This window comes from Podarcis vaucheri, assembly GCF_965113315.1.
Source record: "Podarcis vaucheri genome assembly, chromosome: 2".
NCBI lineage: Eukaryota > Metazoa > Chordata > Lepidosauria > Squamata > Lacertidae > Podarcis > Podarcis vaucheri.
Window position 1 is genome coordinate 45,222,060 of NC_138760.1, and position 24,580 is coordinate 45,246,639.

The 24,580-nt window shown below is 42.9% G+C and overlaps 1 protein-coding gene across 1 annotated transcript in view; it reads left to right on the top strand.

Annotated features, from left to right (window-relative positions):
• Nucleotides 1-6,508: 6,508 nt before the first annotated feature.
• Nucleotides 6,509-24,580, top strand: part of STX8 (syntaxin 8) — an 81,168-nt gene continuing 63,096 nt past the window's right edge. The window contains exons 1-6 of the mRNA XM_082213894.1: nucleotides 6,509-6,689; nucleotides 9,571-9,670; nucleotides 12,439-12,533; nucleotides 13,304-13,414; nucleotides 20,956-21,080; nucleotides 23,519-23,611. Coding sequence (XP_082070020.1) covers nucleotides 6,673-6,689; nucleotides 9,571-9,670; nucleotides 12,439-12,533; nucleotides 13,304-13,414; nucleotides 20,956-21,080; nucleotides 23,519-23,611 — 541 coding nt within the window. The 5' untranslated portion in view covers nucleotides 6,509-6,672. The remainder of the gene's footprint in view (nucleotides 6,690-9,570; nucleotides 9,671-12,438; nucleotides 12,534-13,303; nucleotides 13,415-20,955; nucleotides 21,081-23,518; nucleotides 23,612-24,580) is intronic.

The following is a 24,580-nucleotide window of genomic DNA, read 5'->3' on the forward strand; positions in this document are numbered from 1 at the left end:
TACTACGGGGGGGGGGGGGAGAGAGAGAGAGAGAGAAGACACTAGTGCCACTAGCAGAGTAATCAGTTGATCAGTGTTTCATGATGACAGTGTCCTGACAGTGGCATGGAGAATCCAGTGGGCTTGGTTGTAGGTAGGATACAGTTCAATGCACATTTATGGAAAGTAACGAAGCAAGCCTAACAGGGACATATGCAGCCTGGCCAGGGTGGAAGCCAGGAGGGGGCATAGTTGGGTATGTTGTTTCCACAATTGCCCCTGCTCTTTCAGGACCCCACAATGATTATGGCCAACAGCAATAATAGTGTGTGCTCTACCATGCTTCCTATGGGTCCAGTGTAGGCTTCTGCAGCAGCAAAGCCCCCTCCCCACAAAGTCCAGTGCACACTGGGTTAAGGATCTGCTTATCTTATTGAATTCAGTGAGACTTAACTTCTGGGTAAAATAAGGTTGGGTAGCTAGCTTGGGACAAGAGCCTTGAATGATACCATTATACTGTGCTGTAGTGTTTAGAGTGTTGGACTCTAGGATCAAGGAGATCTAGGTTCAAATTCCCTTGAAGGTTGGCCCACCAAACTGTTTTAGGCAAATGACACATAGCTTTCCTGACCTGATATCACATATTAAATCAGGCACATGAAAGTTCAAGCCACTGCTCAAATTTTCAAGCCAAGGCTAAAAGGAAGAACCAGGGCTTCCTGTTGTTGCATTGTTGTGCTGGTCTTTTTGAATATGGTACCTTTTTCTGTGGGCTTGCACAGCTTAAAGTAATGGAGGGATAAAAATAGAATGAATAAATCATGCTCAGCATGGATTCATTGAGTTGGTTTGCACAGAATACTAAACCATGGTTTTAATGGTAACCATAGTTAAAGCTGAGGCATCAGTCACTTAAATATTGTTTATTACATCATAGAGCAATTAAAAGCACCAATGATAACAGCTGAGCCTTGGAAGGGTTTGGGGAAAAAATTCATCACCCTTTAGTCACAGTTCTGTAGCTTTTGGGTAGTGGAGGCTCTGTAGGAAATGTATACTTTTTATGCCTTCTATAATTTCCTTTTTAAAGAGGTGGTTACATGTAACGCTAAGCTATGATTAACATTAATGAAGGTTTATGAACCAACTACAAACATTGTTTAATGGGCAACCTTTAAACATAGTTAATAAACAATAGTTACTCTGCTGGGCTGGATTTACACAGAGCACTAAGCCATGGCTTAATAAACCATAGATTAATGGAGCATGGTTTACATCACTATGTGCAAACCATTGTGTGACCTTGGGTGTGTCATAATCTCTCAGGTTCAGCTTTCAATGTAAAAACTGATGAGTCAAATAAATACTGTCATTTAACTCATGAAAAGGGCACCAAAGATTTTTCTTCTTGTGCTTGATGTGTCTATTGTTACTGTCAAGTGAGCAAACACTCATTCTGGATTAATCATGCATCTCCTGTCCTGTGAAGCTTAATCAGCATCCTGCCCTTTGTTTACCAAAACAAATCATCCTGCATTCTGTAAATTATGATGGACACGCAAAGGAAAAGCTTCACTGTTTCTGTGATTCCAGGGTGTGTGTGTGTGAGGAAAAATCGTTTATTGAAGAATTAATGAGGAAGAGCAGGGAAGTCCAAAAATAGACTGACCAGAAAGAGCTCCTTGCCAAAGCCAGTAAACAGTATTCTCCTATGCTAAGAAGACAAGAGAATTTTCAAATCAAGTCTCCCATTATGGAATGGCTCTCCAGATAAATATTACATCCCATTATTTTAGTCCTTAGAACTATTTTGCCTTCCGCTTGCTATTTCCTAAGTGCTGCTTACTGATTTTATGCTGTTGGGTGGTTTCATGCTGCTTTTTATTAACTTTGAGCTGGCATTGCTTTTCTGCATGGATTGTTCTTAGTCCTGTACTTGCATTTTATTGATTTTCAATTGTGAACCGCCCAGAGCACACAGCCGATTGTGTGGTGCAGAAATGCCTAAATAAAACAAAATAAAGGTTGTTTATGAATACATGGAAGAATAGGAACAGACCAGTCATGAATTCAGTTCAGAGGGAGGATCAGGTAAGGGAAGTGGATTAAGATTGCTGGGCTTCAATTGTCAAACTGGGAGATGCTCGTTCAAACGATCTGTTGTCAGCCATCAGGTCAATAGGCCTAGCCTCCTTCTTGAAAGAGGTGCTGTGCAGTGCTATTTACATCTAGGAGGCGGCTCATAGAAGGCTTGTTGGATAATATCAACCACCTTTTGTCATCTAGCTCAACACATAGCTGTCAACCGTCCCTTATTTGGCGGGAAAGTCCATTATCTGAGTGCCGTGTCCCGCTGCTGTCCCATATTGATGATGTCCCTTAAATTTCCCAGGTTTCAAAGGAAGCAGCTCCTCTCCCTCCCTCCCTGATGGCCAGGGAGGAGGGAGGCTCCAACTGTGTTGCTTGGCTGTGTTGCTCACCCAATAAGGAGTCTAAGAACGACTGGGGGGTGGAGCTTGCGTGCCTTGTGCCGATCAAATCAGCCACGTTGCCTGGGGACTCGCCTTTGCTCAGTGCTTCCCAGCGGAGAGGTGATTGTGGTTTTCCTTGCTGTATCCCCTTTACTGGGTTGCTGCGCTGTGGGAACCACTGCTTGACGCTTTGTTTGGCTGCTGGCTGGGCTTTCTGCCTTTGGCTCGGAGGGGCTCAGAAGTTGAACATACCTGTGCTCTGAAAATCCCTTATTTTCGAGGCTGCTGGTCCCTTATTTTCAAATCTGTAAGTTGACAGCTATGGCTCAGCATTGTCTACACTAGTGATGGGTAACCAGTTACACCCCCCTGACTCATTTCAAGTGGCCCAGCAGACGCTGTGGCCCCACTCTTGATCTCTGGACCACACTGAGCAAGAGGGAGAAAGAAGTAAAAGAGTTACAAGCTTGCCAGCTCTGCCCTCTTTGGGTTTTGGTTGCACCTACCATTAGCTGGGACGCGGGTGGCGCTGTGGGTAAAACCTCAGCGCCTAGGACTTGCCGATCGTCAGGTCGGCGGTTCAAATCCCCATGGCGGGGTGCACTCCCGTTGCTCGGTCCCAGCGCCTGCCAACCTAGCTGTTCGAAAGCACCCCCCGGGTGCAAGTAGATAAATAGGGACCACTTACTAGTGGGAAGGTAAATGGTGTTTCCATGTGCTGCGCTGGCTCGCCAGATGCAGCTTGTCACGCTGGCCACGTGACCCGGAAATGTCTTCGGACAGCGCTGGCCCCCGGCCTCTTAAGCGAGATGGGCGTGCAACCCCAGAGTCGGACACGACTGGCCCGTACGGACCTTTACCTTTACCTTACCATTAGCTGCAAGCCTCCCCGCCCTATAGACTTGTCCTGTGGGTAAATGGGTACGGAAAAATCTTCACTATGACTGGCAGATGCTCTCCATAGCTTCAGAAAGAAGTCTTTCCCAACCCTACCGAGAAATATCAGGATTTGAACCTGGGGCCTTCGGCATGTAAAGTATGTGCTCTATCTCTGAGCTACAGCCTTCCCTCTCAATACAAGTAGCAGCTTCAGATGAGTAAGTTTTGTTGAGACCATGACGGGGAGGGAGAGTTAAGGTCCCTTTCCCTTTCTCAGGCCATGATCCTGATCAGAGGTCCTCTTGGCAGCTTCCCCCCCCCCCCACCCAGTGCAACAACTTATTTACTGTAACATGGAGTGTGGCTGTAAGTGTAAAATACTTTGTACTGTACACCCTAAAGCAGTTGCTTTCACTTGTTTACCTATTTCTAAAGCATCAGCAAAATAACATAGATTTACCTTACTACAGGAAATGAGCAATGGGATGGGAATGTTGCAAGGCAACAGATGCCAAAAAAATGTGAACTGAGGATATAGTTCACTTCTGTAAACATTGCTGCTGTTAAACTCTTAACTGGTTGCTTTCAAGCACCAGAGAGATGCCAAAATGCCCTGTTAATGATTATTAACTTCTTGATTGTCATGAATGTACTTAAGCAGACTGCCACATGATACGATCAAGCTGAAACAGGAGGCTTACTGAAGATAAGGTGTGAGAGTTTCACATACAAAGGGTATTTGACACCCATGATTTAATAGGTATCCATTTATGCTTGTTTAACCCTTTTCTGTGCTCAGTGACTGGCATAATGCACCACTTCCATCCACCATGAGGACTACACACTCTACTCTGAACACACACACAACAGGAACCTTTTCCAGTGTACATCCCCCTCCATGGCCTACTGTCCCCCCTTTTCACATGGAGCTAAGGTCTTTGCATGGGACATTTCTGCCATGGATGGCTGTAAATGTTAAGTTTATATGTGTTGAAAACTCTTATTGCAGAATTATTAAGGAATGCCAATATTAGCTCAGGATGGCATACATGGTTCTCCCCTTTTTACCCTCACAACAACCTAATAATCCAGGACTGTCCCATGCAGGGCAACATGAAAAGGTACTGAATTGAAAAAGAAGCAGATTTTTTAATTCACAGGAAGAATCGGGAGCACAGTGTGTGCTCTTGATTCTTCATTACAGCTGTTGCTTGAAGTTTCCCACAGCTAGGGACATAAATGACATCAGGCACAGGAAAAGGTTGCTGTGGCCGAATGAAACCTCTGTTGTAATGTAAGGTAGGTTGGGATATAATCCACCCTGTAAATTTTCTGGTTGTGTGGGGATCTGAATCCAAGTCTCCCCAGTCTAAGTCCATAGCAGTGACTCTGAAGCTTCAAATGATCAGAGTAGGATATGCTGTTTGCAACTAATGAATTGTGCAATCCTCTCCTGTATCTCTAACCTGTGCATGTTTTCATAGATGCCAGTCCTAGAGTTCAATGGGATTTAATCCCAAGTAAGTATACATAGGATTTCAGCCTTCAGTGATATCTGGATGTTAACCACTGTTAACACACAACATATTGGCTGTGTTTGAAGCAATAAATCTGTTTATTCTTTTGATGCATGAGCATCAAATAATCCTTGTAAGCATTTCTTCTGCCTAGTATTAGCACGTTAAAAAACAACAACAGTGCCTTTGATAACAGCTTGATGTACATAAATTGAGCAGCAGATAAAGTAATGTTAGGCTATTGTCAACGGGGGGGGGGGACTGGGAGGGGGGTGGAAGTGGCACTCCTACTGCTTTTCTGAAATCACCAACTCGCCTCCTTTCTTCTACAAAGCATTTGGGGACTCATCAAAGTTTAACTAGACTGGTGCCATATGGTACGTGTTAAGGACCTTGTTGCATACTCCCTAGTCCTGACCCACATTTAGTGAACTGTGCCCACTCCCTTAGTCTTAGTCTTTGTCCTGTCCCTTTATCAACTCTATTTTTGTGTGCACTGCACCAGCCACACCACCTAACAGAAAACAAACAATGTCAATATATTTTTATTAATTGGCACAATAATGTTATCTTTCTGCAGGGCTGGTTAGTAGCAATAGTAAATTATAAAAAAAAAAAACCATTTATTTGTGTTTAGTTTTCTATTACACACACAATTTTTTTATTATTAATGAACATAAATTTTCTTCTCTGCAGCAGTTTGCAGCTCACAATTATTACAGCAGCAGAAGTCAAATCATATTTATGATTTGGGATACACTTTACATAGTTCATTGCTTTCTTCCGGCCATCACTTAAGTTTATCTCCATGCCAAGAAAAGCTTCACCAGCTAAATTTCGGCATGCCATGCTGCTATTGAAAGCACAGGACAAGGGCCAAGTCACGCTATGTATTAGCCTCCGTTATGGTGGCTGTGAGCCCTAGATTAGCAGATCTTAGCACATGTAATTTTAAAAAACAGTAATAACAATTATTACAAAACAGCAATAACAATCAGGAAAGCAACATAAATGCCTCAGGACCAGAGGATAGTGGAGTCATTTGTAAAGGAGTGTTAGACCTGTCAAGAAGCAATGGAGTAACATAATTAAAAATAAGTGTGTGCCAACAATTTTAACTGATCACTCCCTTGCGTGTTTGTGATTCAAATACTGATGATGCAAGCTTTGCAGTGTCTTCAGATGTTGCAGCCTAGGTTGCCAGAAGAAAAGAGAGACTGTGAAGCAAGATTGGTGTGTGTCCTGCAGAGAACTGTAGACTGAGTGGTTCTGAACTAAGAATAATCTACAGCAGAGGTAGAGCAGCTGCAATGATGATGTTGGAAGCTAACTCTAATCAGTTCCAGGCCACATGGCCAATGGTCCAGCAGCATCTGCAAGACCCAGGCTCCCTGCCCCTAATCTGCAGTATTCTATGGAGCTGTGATAACATAAAAAGGAACAACCCTTTTTAACTTAAGGGATGTTATATAATAGCAAGATGAGCCACGTTGCTGCAAGATTTAGTTGCAGTGATCGCTCTTGCATAGTCAGTGCTATCCCAAATAAGCCAGCAGGATTGATATAAAGGTTCGCGCACGCGCGGTTTCCGTTTTCCCTGCCCCTCCCGCCTCTCCCTCTTTCTCTGTACCCGGCGCCCCTTTCTCTTTCGTTTTCAGTGACGCCCCGCCTTTCGGCCCCTCCGTCGAATGCGCCCGAGGGTCGCGCTTTCCTCCGTCTCGTTGGTCGCCTGAGCCTTCGCGGACGCCGTTGTCAGCTGACCTGACTAGGAACGGCTGCAGGCACGGAACTCGGAATACAGGCTTTTTGGGTGGCTGGGCGCCGCCATGGCTCCGGACCCCTGGTAAATGTGTGTGTGTTTGTGAGGGGGGGGGGGGGCAGACCTCTTGGTTGAAGCCGTGGAGCGTTTCCCTTCGGGGCTGCTGCCTTTGACCCAAGGGGTGGAGGGGGGGGGGCTTCACTCTGGGCCTGATATCGGCCAGAGAAGGGCAGGCGCGTCCTGCCCCTTCCACTTAATGCTAACCGGGCGTGGGCAGCCTGAAGGCATAGTGCTGCTTACCGCCTCTCACTTTCCGCCTTGTTAAGGCAGGGATGGGGAGAGTTTGACCCTCCAGGTGCTTGTGGTAGCATCTCCGTCCCCGCCCCCCCCCCCGCACACAGTTCCTGTCACCTCAGCCAGCATGACCAATGGTTAGGGACAGTGGGAGTGGCAACCCAGAAAAGCAGCACCCCCGTTCCCCCTGCAATATAGTATGAGGTTTGGTTTCTCCTCTTCTGTCCTCACCATTCTTCCCTTCAATCTCCTTCCTCTGGAATCAGTTGTGGGGCTAGTGCTGTAGAGATGGGAGAATTTTCACAGGTGCAGCTTCTTCCGCCTTGGTGCTGTAGCAATAGAAGACCAAAAAGCCAGCACCTAGCGTGGATACAAAGGAAGGCTTGTACTTTGATAGTAGCATAGCAGAGAGAATTTTCACATGTGTAGCTTTTCCTTGTTTTATTATTATTATTTTATTTATGATTTTCAGTTTTATACATTTCAGTAATTTTACAATCATTTCAACGTTTCAAAAACTCAACTTCCTTCCACATTAACTTAATTTACTCATTTATTTATCTACTTTAAATATATACTCTTATAAAACTGCAGGTTATTACAATAATCCTGTCAAAGTTTTTATATGTTTACAGTTTATATGTAAATATTTAATAAACCATTTCCATTCTTTTATAAAAAAATTGTTATATTGATTTCATAGTTTTCCAGTAAATTTCACCATTTAGGCGTATTCCATAAGTTTTCATATCCATTATTCTTTTGCTGGGACGACTTCTTTCCATTTCCCCCCAGCTTTTCCTTGTTTGATTCCTCCTTTGATATGGCAAATGCTTAGGTGTAATATAGTTGTACTACTTTGCAACAGAGGGAGACAAGTTTCTCCTCCGTTAAGCACTCACACTTTGTAGTAGACTCAATCTGTTTTGGGGGCGGGGATTCCCTAACCTGTTCACCTATTATGAGATATTTAGATAGACTGAATTAAAAAGCTAAATAAATTATATGTTCCTTGTGCTGGATAAAACACTTCTGGTTAAGACTTTTGCATTGTGCTTGGGATACAAGGCAATGCTCCCCAAGTTTGACAAGGGATTGGAATTCTAGTCAAGATAGCTTGCTTTACTTGTACAGGGATTATTTCCAGGGCAATAACAATAGCAATAAATACCTCAAGTGATATGCTTTATTTTTTCTTTAGGTTGACTGACTGTATGTTTGCTTCAACCACATATAATTACTGTGAGAGGGGGAAGTTGACCACAGTGTTTGCATGTGAATTCAGTGTAGCACTAAGGAGATTGCTCAGTCATCACAAGCCTCTCCGCTTGTCTAATGGAACAATCTTCTTCCCTAGTACATTGTGCACAGTGTTCAATACTCCCGTTGTTCTAGGTGCAGTACTGTGCCTAAGATTTCAGATTAAAACTGTGCAGAGTGGAAGGAAAGGAGGAGATTTTTCTGCCTCCCCACTTCCAGCTACTCTCTGAAGACTGGAGAAGAGACCCTCTTAAGAATATTAGGGGGTGGGTAGGGGAAGGACTAGACCATGTGAAAAACGAACATAATATTTTAGCTGCAGTTCATTCATTTTCAGCTTTGTTTGTATTATAAAAAAGTGTGCATAGACATTACATCGTTTTACCCATAATCTAGGTTTAAGGTGCCATTTAGCTCCTAACTTTCATATCTGTTTCAAACACTGATTGTACATTGTTCCAGGGATTCTCTTGACCCATGAGCAGATTTGAGAGGTGGGGCCTTGTTGCCCTCTAGGCTCATTTGGAGGAAGGGTGGAATAGAAATAAAATAGCTTACCTTGGTGCTGTTTATGAATTGTGACCATGTGCTAAAAATCCTCAGTGGTGTTTTAGCATCCTGTGTCTTGTTACTTGCTAAAACTTGGTGGCAATTAATATATTGGCTTCTCTATAGGATGTTTGTTGGGTTAGCTTCTTTAGCTATGATCTAAATTTGGAGGAATTTTTTTATGTATAAGCTGTCCATATTTGTTTTATTTCTTGTTTCCATCTATAGACTGCTTTACTACCTAAAATACCTGAAAGCAGTCTACATACACAGTATGTTCCACAAACCACATCCAATGATTTGCACCACAAAATACATTTAAAAATCCATAAGCATAATATAAAATCAGAGCGAACTACTAGGCAGTATAATATAAAATTTCAAACAGCACAGCATATGTGCAATCATTCATTCAATCTCACTCACCCTCAATTTCACACAACCACTACAACCATTTGCTACACCAAACATTACCTCTATCAATTACTCATACTTTCAACCCACATACAAAAGGTCATTGCCAAGCATACACAATAAGATACACTTCTAATACATGAAGCAGTATTGGACTTGTGTCCCACTCTCACTGAACGATCTAATACTTATCTCCCGCCTCTCCCTGGAGTGATCCCAGGCTCTCATCCTGGAGGGTATAGAACTATTTCTGTCCATGCACTGCCAGTTATGGAATCATAACATGCATGGTACTGCATAACCTCAAAACCTGATACAGAAACAATCAACTTGACTTGAAATAGGCATCTTTATGGGTCGAGGGGCAGTGGTGAAAGATTGAATATTTTGATGAACAATAAAGGCAGGAATGTATGTATATTAGTTAAAATATATTAACTTGTTTTAGGTTGTTGATGTATGAATCCACTTGCCATACTGCCCAAGAGGTTGCTGAAAAAATTCAAGAACGCAATCGATGTCAGAGGAATGGCGAAAGTACAACTAAGGTACTGCATAATTCATGGACCACCTTCTAGCTTTGCTTTACCTTCTCTTACATCTTTTAAGATCAGCAGCCAGTGTCCTCTTGACTGAGCAAGCTGTGTGCACCTGAAATCTATTGAAAGGTAATCTTGGTAGCTGCCTTATAACACTGGAGCTTCTATCCTTAAAAGACTCATCAGATTCTTTGAGGCTGAGTGCTCTAACAGACCAAGCTTGAAGAGATTAGTAACTAGTTATTTTATTCTGTCCCCACTCCTCCGCATTAGCCTGGATTTGTAAATTACAGTTACCTATTTTAAGTCTTAGTGACAGAGTGAGATAAAAATTGGAATAAATATTTTTGAAACAATAATATTTTGCTTGGTTTTGTAAGGGTAGGATACAGACTATGATGTCAGTTGGAAAGAGGATGCTCTTGATGTAAGATAACCACCTCTGTCTCAGAACATGAACATGGCACTTTGAAACTGTATTGTTGTCAGGTAAAATGAGTGAGCTGGACATTTGCTGCAGTTCTTTTACCTGTTAGTCACGTCATTGCTTTCGGCTGTCCCCTGAGAGAAGGCAACAGCACCAGAACAAACCCAGTGTTGGGACAAAGCAGAGGTTCTTATTTCCATGGTATTATTAATCCTGAAATAGGGAAGCTAAGCCATAGCTGTAAGGTAAAGGCCCAGCTCAGGTCAGAAAATATTCAGTAAGCTGGACTGAAATGATTTGCTTCATGTAAAATTGCAAAATCCTTTACACTTTCAGATGATAGGAGAATCCAGAAGGTATGGTGAGCCCTAATAATTTAGGGCTACTTCACATGCAGCATTTGTTTCACAAAGCTGTGTTTCACTTAGTAGATACCTGAAGTATGAAAGAAAGATGCACATCTTGAAATGTGTGTCTGTGACTAGAGCAGTGACCAAGTGCAGATGTGTCAGGGCCACCTATTGTTCCTTTGCGCTCTCCCCATACTGTAGGAACAGTGGTTCATGTTACAAAATACACTGCTCAGTAGACGAATGGTTCCCTGAAGAAAACTTTCCATGTTTGTACGTGAGTAGAATTGCAGGCGCTCGCTCAGTGAGCAGGTAGGAAGCCAGCATTTGAGTCCAGTGTAAACAGGCTTCCAACAATTGCAATATTTATTGCCATAACAACTGATGTTATGGGCTGATGTTGAAAAACATTAAGCAGCTCAGTCATGTTGTCTGTGGCCAGGGAATGTTTTAATGAAGAAAAATGTTCTTTTCCCATGTTTGCCAAGTAGGGGAAATGTCATCAGTGTCTTGTTTTTCTGGGATTTTGCCACTTTCATGCGCTTAGACGTTTTTTAAAAAAATGTAGTGAGAAAAAATCAAGCATTTCTATTGCCATTCTGAATGAGAGACAAAAGAAAACTTACTCTTATTCCTAGTCCTTCCCCTCCTCATCTCTTTGCTTTGTTGGTAGTTAATACTTAGAGTGAAAGATTGGAAACATTCCTCAGTAAAATGTATACATTTTTAAAAAAAATGTGGAAAGCAAATGTAAGTCCACACTGGATGCAAATCTCTCAAGAATGTTTCCCTTATGGATTACAGTAACATAAGAGCACAGTTGGGTGGTTGCACAAGTCCTATAGTTAAAACTGGTCTTGTTTTACAGAAATGAGCTAGTGGATTGTGACTTCAAATTGAAAATTGTTTGTTTTCTTAACCTCTTCCAACCACTTTGCCCTGATGTAGCAAGTCTGTATTCCTAAGAAGTTAAGATTTATTTGGAAGTACTGTAAATCCCATTTTAAAAAATCAGTGGGTATTACATCCAAGTAAACATACTTAGTGTAGGGGCATTAGTGAAATTTGCCATCCACCCCTTTTTTGCTTTTAAATCAAATGTGTACATGAGACAGGGCTAATGTTTCCATTGTTGTGCTACAATATAGTGGATGGTCGTGGGAGCTGCTAGTTCTCAAGGAATTGTCACCTGGGAAAGGTCCTGTGAGTGGATGGTATTGCTTCATTACCTTGGATTAAAGTGACATGAAATTCTGGGGAGTTCCTGGACTTTAACAGGGTTAGCTGTCAGCTTATGTCACCTTAGCAATACTTGCTGCTCTTTGACTTTCAGTAGATTGCCTCAAGAGTGCGCGTGAGATTCTGATCCAGAATGAAGTCCTTGATGAATGCTTAGCACCACATTCCCCACAAATTACCAGTTCCCTGTGGATGGATGTAGTGTAGCCCTCTTCTGATCATTCTCTGTTCCCAAGATGGCTGGCATTCTTTGCCAGGCTGGCAATGCAGGGTCTACTGCGGCTCCTTGGCACTATAGTATTGTTACAAGGACTGACTGTTGCTCTTTGATTAAAATGGATAGGGTTTCTTGCTGGATCCTAAGGTTGGGGGGAATGATCTAACTTGAGTGCTCTTTTCCAAACCTGTTGTGTATAGCTGGCTTCCTTTTTCATGAATGTCTTGCTTTTTGAAAGCTGTAGAAGGCATTGGCTCACAAAAGCAGTAGTTTAACTGGAAATCAGTGGCTCCAAAAACAACTCAGATACATGAGTAAGTTTGTAAGTGCACCTTCCGGTTAACTGTCTGGAGTTCTAATAGGATTTTTTAAAAAAGCTATCCTACATAGGTAACTCTTCTCTACTTTGATGGGGTAATAATGAGCTATACTCTGTTTTTATTTGCTTATTTCTGTGTGTTTCTGGATGGTCTCATCTGCAAATTCAATGCAGCACTGATGAGCTGATCTCACTTATTTCCCTTTTGCTCTTGTCTCTTTTCAGCTCAATGTTTCCATCAGGTCACTGTTGCAAAACCTCAAAGAAAAGACTGAGCGTCTGAAGGACCTCTTGCTTCACTCTGTATCAACACGTCAGATGTATCCATGTAAACAGCTGTATACCAGGAAGGCCAGTGAGACAAGAGTGGGTCAGCATTCTGTTTTGGAAAAGGAACGAGACTGTTAAATTATATCTTTGTGTTTAGAAAATCCCCAACAACTTGGGAAAAACCCAGGTACAAAAAAAATGTTTGCAGTCTTCATTTTATTTCCAGGGTTTGTTCTGTATGTGCAAGCGCTTCTTCAAGGCATTCCTAACTAAATGGGCTGCAGCAAATGTTGTGTAAGATCCAACTGGAGCCCACTTTACACACGCAACTGAATGGGCTGTGTAAAGCTGTGCCCATGTGGTTTTATTACAAGTCGATGCTCACTTAGGTAGTTGCATGTGTGAGTCTGAATTCTGCTATAAGTAGTTGCACAGTTATGACTTTTGCCACCTTGCTGTTTGTTTTTAAAACGTTCCATGTGTCTTATAGACTTATAAAATGAGGTAAATGTTGTAAAGTAGTTTTTACACATGGAAAAGTGTTATAAAAATGATAGTAGTCTGTCGTCAGTTCTCTGCCTAGGACAAGATAACCTCATATCCTTATTTAGTCATAATAGAACTTAGATATTTTTTAACTCTGGCCTCTCCAGTATAGATCTAGTATGTTTTTTCCTGTACTGATAGGTACGCATGTGGTTCTTCCTGACTGGATAAAGAAGTCATAACTTACTTGATTTGTGGATTTAATACCAAAAGTATGAGGTCTAGATGTTCAGTCATTTGTTTCTGGCAATCAACCTTAACCCAGTTCCTGCAGAACACAACTTGAAGGGGACAGGCGGCAGAACTTAGTGGATGACCTCCTCACGCGACATCGTCATCTTCAGGCATCTTTCAAAAATGAGGGGACAGAACCGGATGTGATAAGGTACAGTTATAAATGAGAAATGCATGAGAGTAGCTCTCTCTTGAGCTATGAAGCACCAGTGTACCTGTACCCCAGGAATCCTCCTGATGACTGGTCATATTGGCTGGGGCCTGTTGGGAGTCCAACAACATCTGGAGGGCCACAGGTTCACTGCCTCTGCTGTACCTTATTTTCACACAGACCCCACCTGTTTTTTGTGTGATCAGTTATGCTCCCCTTCAGGATATTGTTTTTCATGTATTCTCTGAGTACCTTGACCAGGTACCCAGACTTGATGGAGCATCTGCACTCAGAATCGAATAAAAAAATTGGAGCTGAAGGTTGCATCAAAGCCAGTCATGCTAAAAGGCCGAGTGTCTTAAGTGGTTCAGAGCCAAGGTCAAGCCAAAGCAGACTTTAACAGAGATGGGCTCAGAAGCCACGCAAGACAAAACTTCACATCACAATGGCCACAGAAAGCAAGCGTGTATTGGAATTTAAGAGTCATATGGTGTCAGGGATGGATGAGGGAGATAAATGAGAAATAAAGAGATAGTTGCACATAGTTTGTCTAGGCAGGGTGGTTTTGTGTCCTTAGGGCACAAGCCAGGAAAACTGGCCAATCAAAAGAAAGGCAGTTATGTGGTCCAGAGCTACAGGGGGATCTATGGAGTGGAATTTCCCAGCAGTGCATACCTTGTCCTTGCAGTGTTGCTCTGGACTGTGAATAAGGGAACTATAGAGATCTATGCCTTAAGAAAACCAGTCACACTACAAAATTTGGAAGGAGAAGCGTGGTGGTACATAGTATTGGTCTTGCAAATTGGTTCAAGATGTGCTTTTTACATTACATTGATGCATCTTTTAGTAATATTTAATGATTATATGCTAACATTAATGATGATATCCTGATTAATTTCCCACTTGTCCTAAGCTAAAGGGAAAAAAGAAGCAACATAAATTTTGAAAATGATTCCAGCTGCTGGTTGGGTTTTGATGATCTATCCCATTCTCTTTTTATATCTTCTATACAGAAGCTTGAAATAGTTAAAGCATATATGTATCACCCAAGACATTTCAGGTGGAGGAAATGTGTTTTGGGTTGCCTGTGTTGTTGAAAGAGGAAACTCTGGAAGAATGTCTAATCGATTAATTGTTTTTCTGGCCTTGTAATCCCTTGGAAAGCAGTGCAAATCCTTCCAGCTCTCCTGTGTGCTGGATTTTGTATTTAGCTAGTTTAACTCAGCATGAGAAATCAGTCGGGCAGTGCTTTCCATGTTGATGGATTATCTGAGTTGAGTCGTCGTTTATTTCATGCTCCAGCAACAGCATAAAGTGAGCCTATGCAACATTGTCTTGGGAATTTCAGTACTACTGAATTGCCACCAGGAGGAGCATGCAACTGTTGCTTCCTCCATCCCTGAACCCACAAATACAAATTGCAGCGTAAACAAGATTCCTCTTACATTTCAAGTTTTTTATAATTTCCTGTCCTATCCTCACCTTTCTGAAACAAAAATAAATGAAATATTGGGGACGTTAGTGTGCCAAAAAAAGGTGGATGGTGGTTAGAAACTGCTAGTGCTAGAATTATTGTTGGCTATGGAAATTTCTGTGGATTTCTCTTGGCCAGCCAAGAATCTCCAAAGCTGTAACTCTTAGCTTTGCATGTGTATTTTAAAAGAAAATGTATTCCAACTTGAACCTGATAGTTAGATCTTTCCAATCTGGCTGTAGTTGCTGTTGAGCTCTGGCTCCTCCCTTAGGGGTCTATAATTATTGCTATTTTTTCCCTTAGAAAAGCCCAACCATTCTATATTACAAGCCAAATTCTATTTCATCATGCCCATGCATATTTCTATTTTCATATTTTCTTTTCAGAATTTAGAAGTTGTGTGATGTGGGTGTGGTTGGATATAGTGGGGTCATGACAGTTTGATCTGACTGTGAGTAGGCATTTTGTTTCTCTCTTCCTGTTCCTATATGCAGACATCACTTTTCTTTTATCTGATCCATCCTTAAAGTACACCCCACGTTTTCAGGAGCTTTTTTCGCACTTCTCCCTCCACCCCCCCCGTCCTATCCCGTAGTCATCCCCTTCATTAACCTTCTTGCATCAGTGATCACATGTCTTATTGTCCTCATGGTGTGCAATTGTGAAAGCATTCTCAAAATTAATCTCCGTTTACGTTTGGTCACCATTCGGTGAGTTTACATCCTTTGAAATCTGCTTTAATGTGAGTGCTCTTGGTGTGGTACAGTGGCCTTAGTACTTCTAATTCTTATTTTAAGTGACAACCTGGGCCACGATACAGATCAAGGCATTGCTTTATGAGGCACCCAAGTAGCTTACCTTCCGGCATTGTCAGACTTAATTAGGACACAGTTCTCAGTATCCGAAAGGGTTGTGCCATTTGCATAGCTGCTTCAATGCAGTTATTTCTCCCGACCCAAACCATTTTATTCAATTGCCTTTAAATTAACCATGCAATATCTGAATGTGAAGAAGACTTGTGTATCTAACACGTAGAATGCCAATTTCATGAACCATCCTAGAGATGCCATTAGGGGCAAAGCCGAGGTCCAGGAAATTGTGAGATATTAAACTTAATATTTTCCTTGCATCCAAGGAGACGGTGATCCCTTTGCTGGACTCCTTATCAGAGAATCTATTAAATGGATGAAGTTGTAATGAAATGGGGGTTGATATCCTGTGACAGAGTAGAAGGCAAAAAGAGCAAACCCACCCACTTCCTGCGAAACTAATAATGCAGCTTTTGCTAATGCTGAGAGTGAACCTGTATGGTAGGGCATTTATAATGCAGTTTGAGAAAAGTCCCCATCTCTAGCTTGCAGTAGCTGCAGTTGTGGGAGGTGTCACTGGAAGTATGGAGAGTGTATTGCTACCCTGGTAAAAGGAAAGAAAATTAAGAGGGTGATGAAATGATGCATGTCACCTGTAGGAAGCTAGCATCTTCCTAAATTGAAAACCCGAACTAATGCTAGCCACAGTCGTGATTAAAACCATCTGCATGGGAGCTTCCTTCTTCTTACACAGCTAGCATAGAACTGTAGAAATGTCTTCCACCCTTGGACCCTGGCCAGACCCCAAGCTGAGCATCTTTCAGCAGGCTTCCTTGTAGCTGGCTTTTGACTGGCTACAGGTAGAGCGCTTAATATTTGTATCATGTATTTTGAATTACCTATTGTGTGTGTGCTTGTACATATACTAAATGTTGCAAAGCCCTTACCCCAAGCCTAAGAGATGTAAGCAATTAATGGTTCTCAACAATCTGATTGCTAAGGACACAGATGACAAAATCTAGATTCAAAATTATCTTGACAGGCTGGAGCATGACCAAAACTGACAAGAGAGATAAATGTAAAGTTACTTGGGTTTAAAAATACAAGTAAAAATCAAATACACTAGTTACAGGATGGGAGAGATTTGGCTTGACAGCAAGACATGTGGAAAGGTTCTGAGTGTCTCTGTGTGCATTGTAAGCTGAGAGAGCCAACAGGGCAATGCAGCCGCTAAAGAGGCAAATGCAATTATGAGTTATGCTAATCAAGAAAAGTAATAATGCCACTCTGTCCTGTGCTGGCCAGGCCTCATCTGGAGTACCACGTCCAGTTCTGGGTGCCACATTTTAAAAAGGAATTAGCATGTCCAGAGGAGGGTGACTCTGATAGTGATGGGTCTGGAAACATCCTGTGAGGAACATTTGAATAATCAGGCTACATTTAACCTGGAGAAGAAAAGGAGGACGCATGGTTGCAGTCTTCAAATAACTGAAGGGCTCTCTTGTAGAAGATGGAGCAGACTTGTTCTCTTTTGCTCCAGAGAGCAGAACTAGAAACAGTGGGTGGAAATAGCAGGGAAACAGATTTTGGCTGTTAGAAATAGCTTCATAACGGTACATGTTGCTCAACAGTGGAACAGACGCTCTCAGGAGGAGGAGGGCTGTCTTTTGCTGCTGATATTTAAGCTGAAGCTGGGTGGCCCTCTGTTAGGGATGCTGCAGTTACATCCTGCGTGGCAGATCCCGCATTGAGCCCAAGGGTTGGACTACATGGCCTCCAGCATCCCTTCCAGTTCTATATCCTCCTAATGCCACCTGTTGCACCAAGACAGCAAATAAAATGAAAGCAGCACCCAGTACTGGGGGGGAAATGGGGAAATTCACTATATTGCCATGCAGATTGTTCCAAGGGCCTCGTATCCAATGTTTTTGGGAAACCCCCAATCACATTTTACAGCAATTTATGAATCCAGATTGAAGTACTCAAAACACTTCAAATATTATTACTGTACTGCCATATTCACAAGGGGAAATGTGATTAATCACATAGACCAATGTCACATGACCTGTGTTTTTGTTTTAAAATCACTCACGTTGATTGTTCTAAGGCTTGAAAGCCTTCATGTGTGGCCGTGGTCTAGGGAAAGGTCTGTTTGACTAATTTGTGTTTCTTGGGAAATTTTGTAAGAATTAACCAGTGAAACAATGCAGTTGGGAAGATAAGCTGCTGTTTGTTAAGTAGAGGCACAACCCTTGATTATAACCCTCCAGCTTCCTTTATATTTGGGCACATTGCTAAGCCTTTTAATTAGTTAAATCTGCTCCTATAATCAAAAGCTATCTGCACACTCCACTGTGCTGTGACAATTTCAAAGATTTAAGTGATTAACTTGGCAAAAGCAGTGGGTGGCTAATTGGATAAACTTTAATCTTCACACTGCCAAAATGAAACAGAGGAAGATCAGAAGAAAGAGGAAGTTGGGCTGCCCTGGGTGGGAAGAGAGCTACCAAACATGTCAGAAAGATTATTTTTAAAATGCTAGCAGGTCACTTGCCGCAACCAAAACTAGAAAGCATGGTTGGGGGTAAAACTGTGCCACTACATGACACACACCCCTCTCTCTCATTGACATTTTCAAATGGCAAAAGGTTTTTCTCATTTGAGCTAGTGGAGCCACAGCTGTGGATTTTGGAGCAGAGGATTTGGCTAGACCATCTTCTCTTGGGAAGACTCTGATGAGAGCTGCACCTTTTTATTTTGACAACGTTTAATGGGGATTTGGGCCCCTTACAGGAGTAAAAATGTCCCCTATGGGAGTTGGCTTTTTAAAAAACACAAATGTCCCCATTATACTGAATTACACAATATTCTTGAAGCTAATGGGGGTTGTTTTGCTAAATATGAATATATTTCCCCCGCATGTCACATGCCTGCCTTGTTTGCTTATTATTACTATGAGCTCTTGAGGCACACAGTAATAATATGGCTGGTGAAGATTAGAGGAGTACTTTAGCAGTCATTTTGCCAGCGCAATCTCTTCAGCTTGCCAGCTAGAACGGCCCCCACCCTCCCTATGGGTGCTGTTCTGGGATTTCTCTCAAACCCCCTAGAGCCATTTTTTCTTGTGGGGTGTGTGTGCTCTGAGGAATGTTCTGTTGCACTAGGTAGAGCCCTTAAACTGGCTTCTGCTAGTGGAACTAGAATAACAGAATCACAGAGTTGGGAAGGGATCCCAAGAGTCATCTAGTCCAACCCCCTGCAGAGCAATTGAATCCTGCCCTACTTCTTCTGTAGTAGTTTTAATTCAACTGCAAGTGAAGATGGTTTTAATTAAAGAGAAAACAAGGAGGTAAATGACCTTTAGGCTCCTTCTGTCCTAGTGAGTGTGGCTGACATGTGTAACAGGTGACAAATTGAATGGCCAACTTAACCAGAGTGGATTTAATACAGCTGGTTCCTGGGTTGTTTATTAGCTAGAGATCAATGATTTGGGTCCCCCAAATTTCATTTTATTTGGATTTGTAAACGAAGAACTGTTCTCTTTGCTAAAAAAAAAAGACCAAGAAGATGCTGTGGCATCTTAAGGCCTTGCCAATTCGTGGTAGCAGGGCCTGTCCACTTCTTCATATACCATCAGATTTGAACAATGTAAAAAAATACAGCTATCTGCTCTCTAACTGATGTGTCTGGTGGATACCGAACAGGTGAGACGGCAGTTGGCTATAGAACATAGAAAAACTGCCTTATACTAGGGTAGATCATACGTTCATCTAGCTCAGCAACCCCTGCCGTAGACAGATACTTGTTTTTATTTGGCCTGAAGGCCACATTGCGGTAGACCATCCCACTGAGGGCCACATGCTGGGGTGGATGTGGCCAATGCACACTTTCATGCACAGCCAGCCAGCAGAGGAGGAGAGGTCCCTCCACACTGCAGCTCTGGTCTAAGAAGAGAGGTTCCTCTCTTCCTTAGATGGGGAGGAAAGCCCTTCAAATGTTGGATGCCTCTTACTACCTTTGGAAAAGTGCTGCTTCTCCCCCTGGTGTAGCCCCATTGTCAGAAGGCCTTAGAAAAGCACAGCAAACAGTTTTGGAAGTATTCAGTTTTGGGAAAGAGCTGTGAGCTACTAAAAATAGCTTCACGGACAGGGCCGAGGCACTGGTTTGTCACTTCAGTAGACCTTGGAGGGCCAATGCTGCTTTCAGTCTCTCCCAGCCCTATCAGGAGGTGCTGGGGACTGAGCCTGGCATTTTTTCCATGCAAAGCAGATGTGCCAGTGATGCACCAGTCCTTCCGTAAACTCTAAGCACTAACATGTAATTCATTTGGTAGACAGGTATTTGATTTGGTGGACAGGGCACTCTTTCTATGTAAAGTGACCCCCCCTTTTTTTAGCATGGCATATGCTTATAGTCAGCGGTTAAATGTATCTAAGGCATGAAGAACCTGTTGCTCACCCAACTCTCATCTTCCTTGATCATTGGCCATGCTGCCTGGAGTTGATGGGACTCCCAACAGCACCTGGAGAATCACAAATACCCCAGTCTTGATGTATCTGAAGGGCTTGTGCAACTTGCACTTTTAGCCAGCAGGTGTCTCTCTCATACTGAAAATTCACACATTTACTGTATGCTGCAGAAATGAATTTGGTAGAGATCCTGGTTTTCATCCATTACACTTCATTCTTCTGTTGCATAGATGCACTTCAACAGAATATGAGGGCCTGTCTCTGTCTTTCACTTATATTAATATTGCAGTGCTGCATAAAATCCTACCTCCAGGTTAAGTGCATGCCCGTTCACTATTATGCATGCAAGTCCCTCTGAATTCAGTGGGAGTTCTCCCAAGTCTGGTCTGCTGGCCAGATACCACAGCAGCCACCCTGCCTTCTGGGTCCTCTCCTCTCCCAGCACCATCTGTTAAGTAGGGAGCAGCAGAGCTGTAGCTGCAGGAAAAAAAGGACTTTGGTGTCATGCAAAGTCTGCAGTTGCAGCTCCTTCCTCTGTATAAAAATATATTGCAAGAAGAAAAGTGGGGGTATGTTTCATAATATACACATGTTGTACTCTTTGCAGATATGCAAAAAAGTCATTCATACATTTTGTATGTGTGCAATTTCGGAGATGCAGTTGCACTTTTTTATGTTGATGCTTCAGAAACTGTATGGCAGGCTTGCTGGGGTCCCCCCCCCTCCTTTGAATAAATTATTTTAAAATGTTGAAGCTTGTATTTTTTTAAAAAAAATATATTTTTTCAGGTCTAGCCTAATGGCTGGAGGGGTCAGACAAGGTGTCGTAAACCCATGGCTTGTGGAGGAGCCTGAGGAAACAAGAGGGCTTGGCTTTCATGAAATCCAGCAGCAGCAACAGAGAATTATAGAAGGTAAGTCATCCTTCTTGGTTTTTAAAGCCTTAATCCTATCCTAGAACCTCTACATAGGCATCATGGTTGATAGCCACTGGTGTTGATTGCATCCTCTTACTCCAGTGACCTAGGTCAGAAAATCTTCCACCTTCACCTTCTTTTGTATAGGATGGAGGTATTGATTTCTGATGTCCAGTTTGTTTTGTCCCTGACCATCCAAAACATTCGAGCACTTTGTTAAATGTTTGTTTTGAGTCCATGGGGGCATTTCTCTGCTTAAGTTCACACACTCGTCATTTGAAAAACAATTCTGTGGGTAGCTAGGAGCTGGCTTGTTAAACCGGAATTCCTTAAGATGCCTCAGATAATTAGGCACCAAGCCTTAAGTGCCAACGTAGTTTCGGTTCCAGAATTTTCCAGGCTCCTTGGAAGATATCAGTCTTCTGCATCCCTTGGTTGCTGGTGGAAGATCTTGGACGTACTTCACACTAATCAGGCTAACGTATGTCAGTGTGTAGATAGGGAAACCTCATTCTTATCCAGGCTTGTTTGTGAGGGATGAAAATTTTTACTGGCCCACTTTATCTTGCAGACCACTCTTAGCCTGAAACAACCAGAGTGGCACCTTGATCTGGGCTGCCTCATCATTATGAGCTTAGAACTGGTTGTGTGGCTTGTGTCCCACCAAGAAAATGTGGCTTACTTGGGGCTCGGTAAGCCTTTGCTGTAGGTGCTGAACCTTAAAACAGAGCTGTCAAAGCAACTGTCAGGCAGCAGCATAAACCCAGCAGGCTGTATTGGCATAGTGAGCCACAGGTTGTGTAGATCTACCCTGGTCTCTTGTTTAAGTAGATCGAGTCCTTCCCCATGCCCAGGCTTCCATCGCCAAATAGCCTGGGGATGGGGAACTTCTGACCCACGGACCCAATTAGGTCCTCTGGGCTTTCCTGTTTGCCCCTCAAGGCCATGTCAAGGGACATCCGCCTTCCCTACACCCAATGTCAGGTGTGGGGCAGGTAAAGTCCTGGCTCAGCCAAAAGTGGGTCTGCAGGCACTGCCCATCAGCTTTTTAGCAGTGTCTAAAAAGGGCTTGGAAGATAGTGCTTTGAAAGGGGCTTTTGAAGACTGATTTTCTTCAGGGGCCTGTTTCAAATTGCTGTACGAAGACCCCTGTTAGCAAAAAAGGCCACCTGGTGTCATTGCCAGCCAGATCCAGTTCCCCACGCAGAATATAGCCCTTTCCTGCTCCTCTCATTGACATCATTTCTGTCTCCTAGGCTCTATGCTTTTTCTTGAACAGTGATTTTATGTGAAGTAGTTGTGAGGCCTCTTTTGCTGATTAAGTTCTACGTCCTTCTCCCTGATGGTAGGAGGAGTATTTTTGGCCTTGGAAACGCTCTCCCATGCACCAGCAGTCATAATGGTGTGGTGCTTGGCTATGCCATCTGTATGGGAAACAGCGTCTGGATGCCAGTAAGCCAGCTTTTCCACAACAACTTTCTGCTCCTGTAGTGCTTGTCTTAAAACCTCGTGGACACTTTGGGGGCATTTCAAAGCAATTGTATATGCTGTCAAGTAGGGAGTTTTTTTAAAAAATAAAAATAACGGCTTCTGCAGAAAGATCTATTGAGCCATCAGTTAGCCATTAATCTTTTGCCCTCTTTGCTTAAACAGCCATTGGCACACAACTCTCCCGCTCCGGCACCTGTAAAAGAACCCCCTCCCCCTTTGCAAAACGCTACCCACAGTAGTTGATTGTGCTGTCTTTGGAGGACCTCCCCAAAAGCAACTCTCCAAGAGGGCTCCAGTACAAAAGAGAGCTGTGTACGACTGGAGTGTAATTCAGTGCCATTGGGACCAAGGGTGTGGTAATGCCATGTGCTCTGGATTACAATAGGGGGCATTTTGTAAGACTAGAGGGAGACTTCTATTGCGGCTGTGCTGGCTACAGCTCCCCTTGCCAAGAGTTGGATTATCTCCCCCCATAAACGCCACATTAACACGCAGCTTGAGAAACCCTTTGGATTCCTTGGTGCTTGCATCACCTATTTGTTTCTCAGTCGTGTTAAACCTTCCCTGGAAAATCAAAAAGGCTTAATCAGGAAACTATATGAGTGTGCCAAAATGAAATGAAAAACATCCAGTGCTCTTACGATGGAGGAGCAGCTGCAAATCCAGTTTCTGAAGGGTTTGGGACTCTTGGCTAAACTTTCTTTTCTAAGACACTACCCAGCACTGTCACTTTTACCCTAGTTTCTTAAGATCTGTCTGCTTTGGAATTCATTGTCGTGCCATCGGTGAGGTCTTTGGGTCATTAAGTTTTTAACACTTCAGTTGCAGACTTTTCATAATGTTGCTTAGCTGTCGTGGGTCATAAATTTGGGGTTTAGCATCAGAACGCTGGAATTTAATTTGATTCATTTTTTTGTTGTTGTTTTTGTTTCTCCCCTGTGCAGAGCAAGATGCTGGTCTTGATGCTCTCTCTTCTGTCTTAGCCCGTCAAAAACAGATGGGGCAGGAAATTGGGAATGAGTTAGAGGAACAGAATGGTAAGGACCGTCCTGCTTTCAGAGTTTGATGGGTTCAAGAGAGCACACAGTCATTATTTTCGGTGTTGTACCTTCTCATAGTTCTGTTCTACTGAAAACCTTCGGCGCGTCATCTCTGCTGCATCATTATCAACCACTCCCAATGATAGTTCCCCCCCTCCCCGAACAGTAATAGAAAAGCCACAATTAATCATCTTCATTTCTAATTGTGATGGTATAAAAGTGAATTGACAACAGAGTTTGCTTCCCACTCCCAGCATTGGGTTCAGGCCGAGCAATGGGAAAGAGAGAGTGCCGAATTTTTATGTCATCAAAGTACAGATTTCAGAGAAGTTTTAAAAAGTGAAGAATTGTTTCAAAACTGTTACTCAATCTGCCCATGTCCGCCTGGATCATTATCTCCTGTATGGTGTGGTATGGCCCTGGATGCCACTGTGTCATAAAATATTTTCTATGCCTCCCCTTCTCTCCCATCAGTTGCAAAATTAACCAGAGTACATTGGTGTGGATGCCCCTTGGACATAGAATTGGGCCTCAGGGTACTTTTATTTTGGTCCCTGTGCCTTTGTTGGGGGGTCTGCCTCTTAGATCTAGAAAATGAGCTGTAAAAGGAGGACAGATTATTTACAGCAGTGTCCCAGGAACAGTAGTCCCTTCGCTCAAGAGGCTACAGTTTCTGTTTGTAGGTAGGTGTAAGGCAGGGCCTTTCAAACTGTGTGTCGGGATACATTAGTGTGTCGGCTGCAGTGTGTAGGTGTGTCGCACGAACACTCCTCATGTTCTCCCAGGGCTGGAAAGGGCTTAGTTTAACCTCCGATTTGCTAGTAAAACTTTGAGTTACTGTGCCGCGAAATGATGCATGTCTAAAAAGTGTGTCACCAACATGTAGCTCTGGTGGAGGGTGTTTGTGTGTCAGTTCATACTTGTGCTTTTCAAGGGAGCCTTCCATGAGAGCAGAGAGAGACCTAA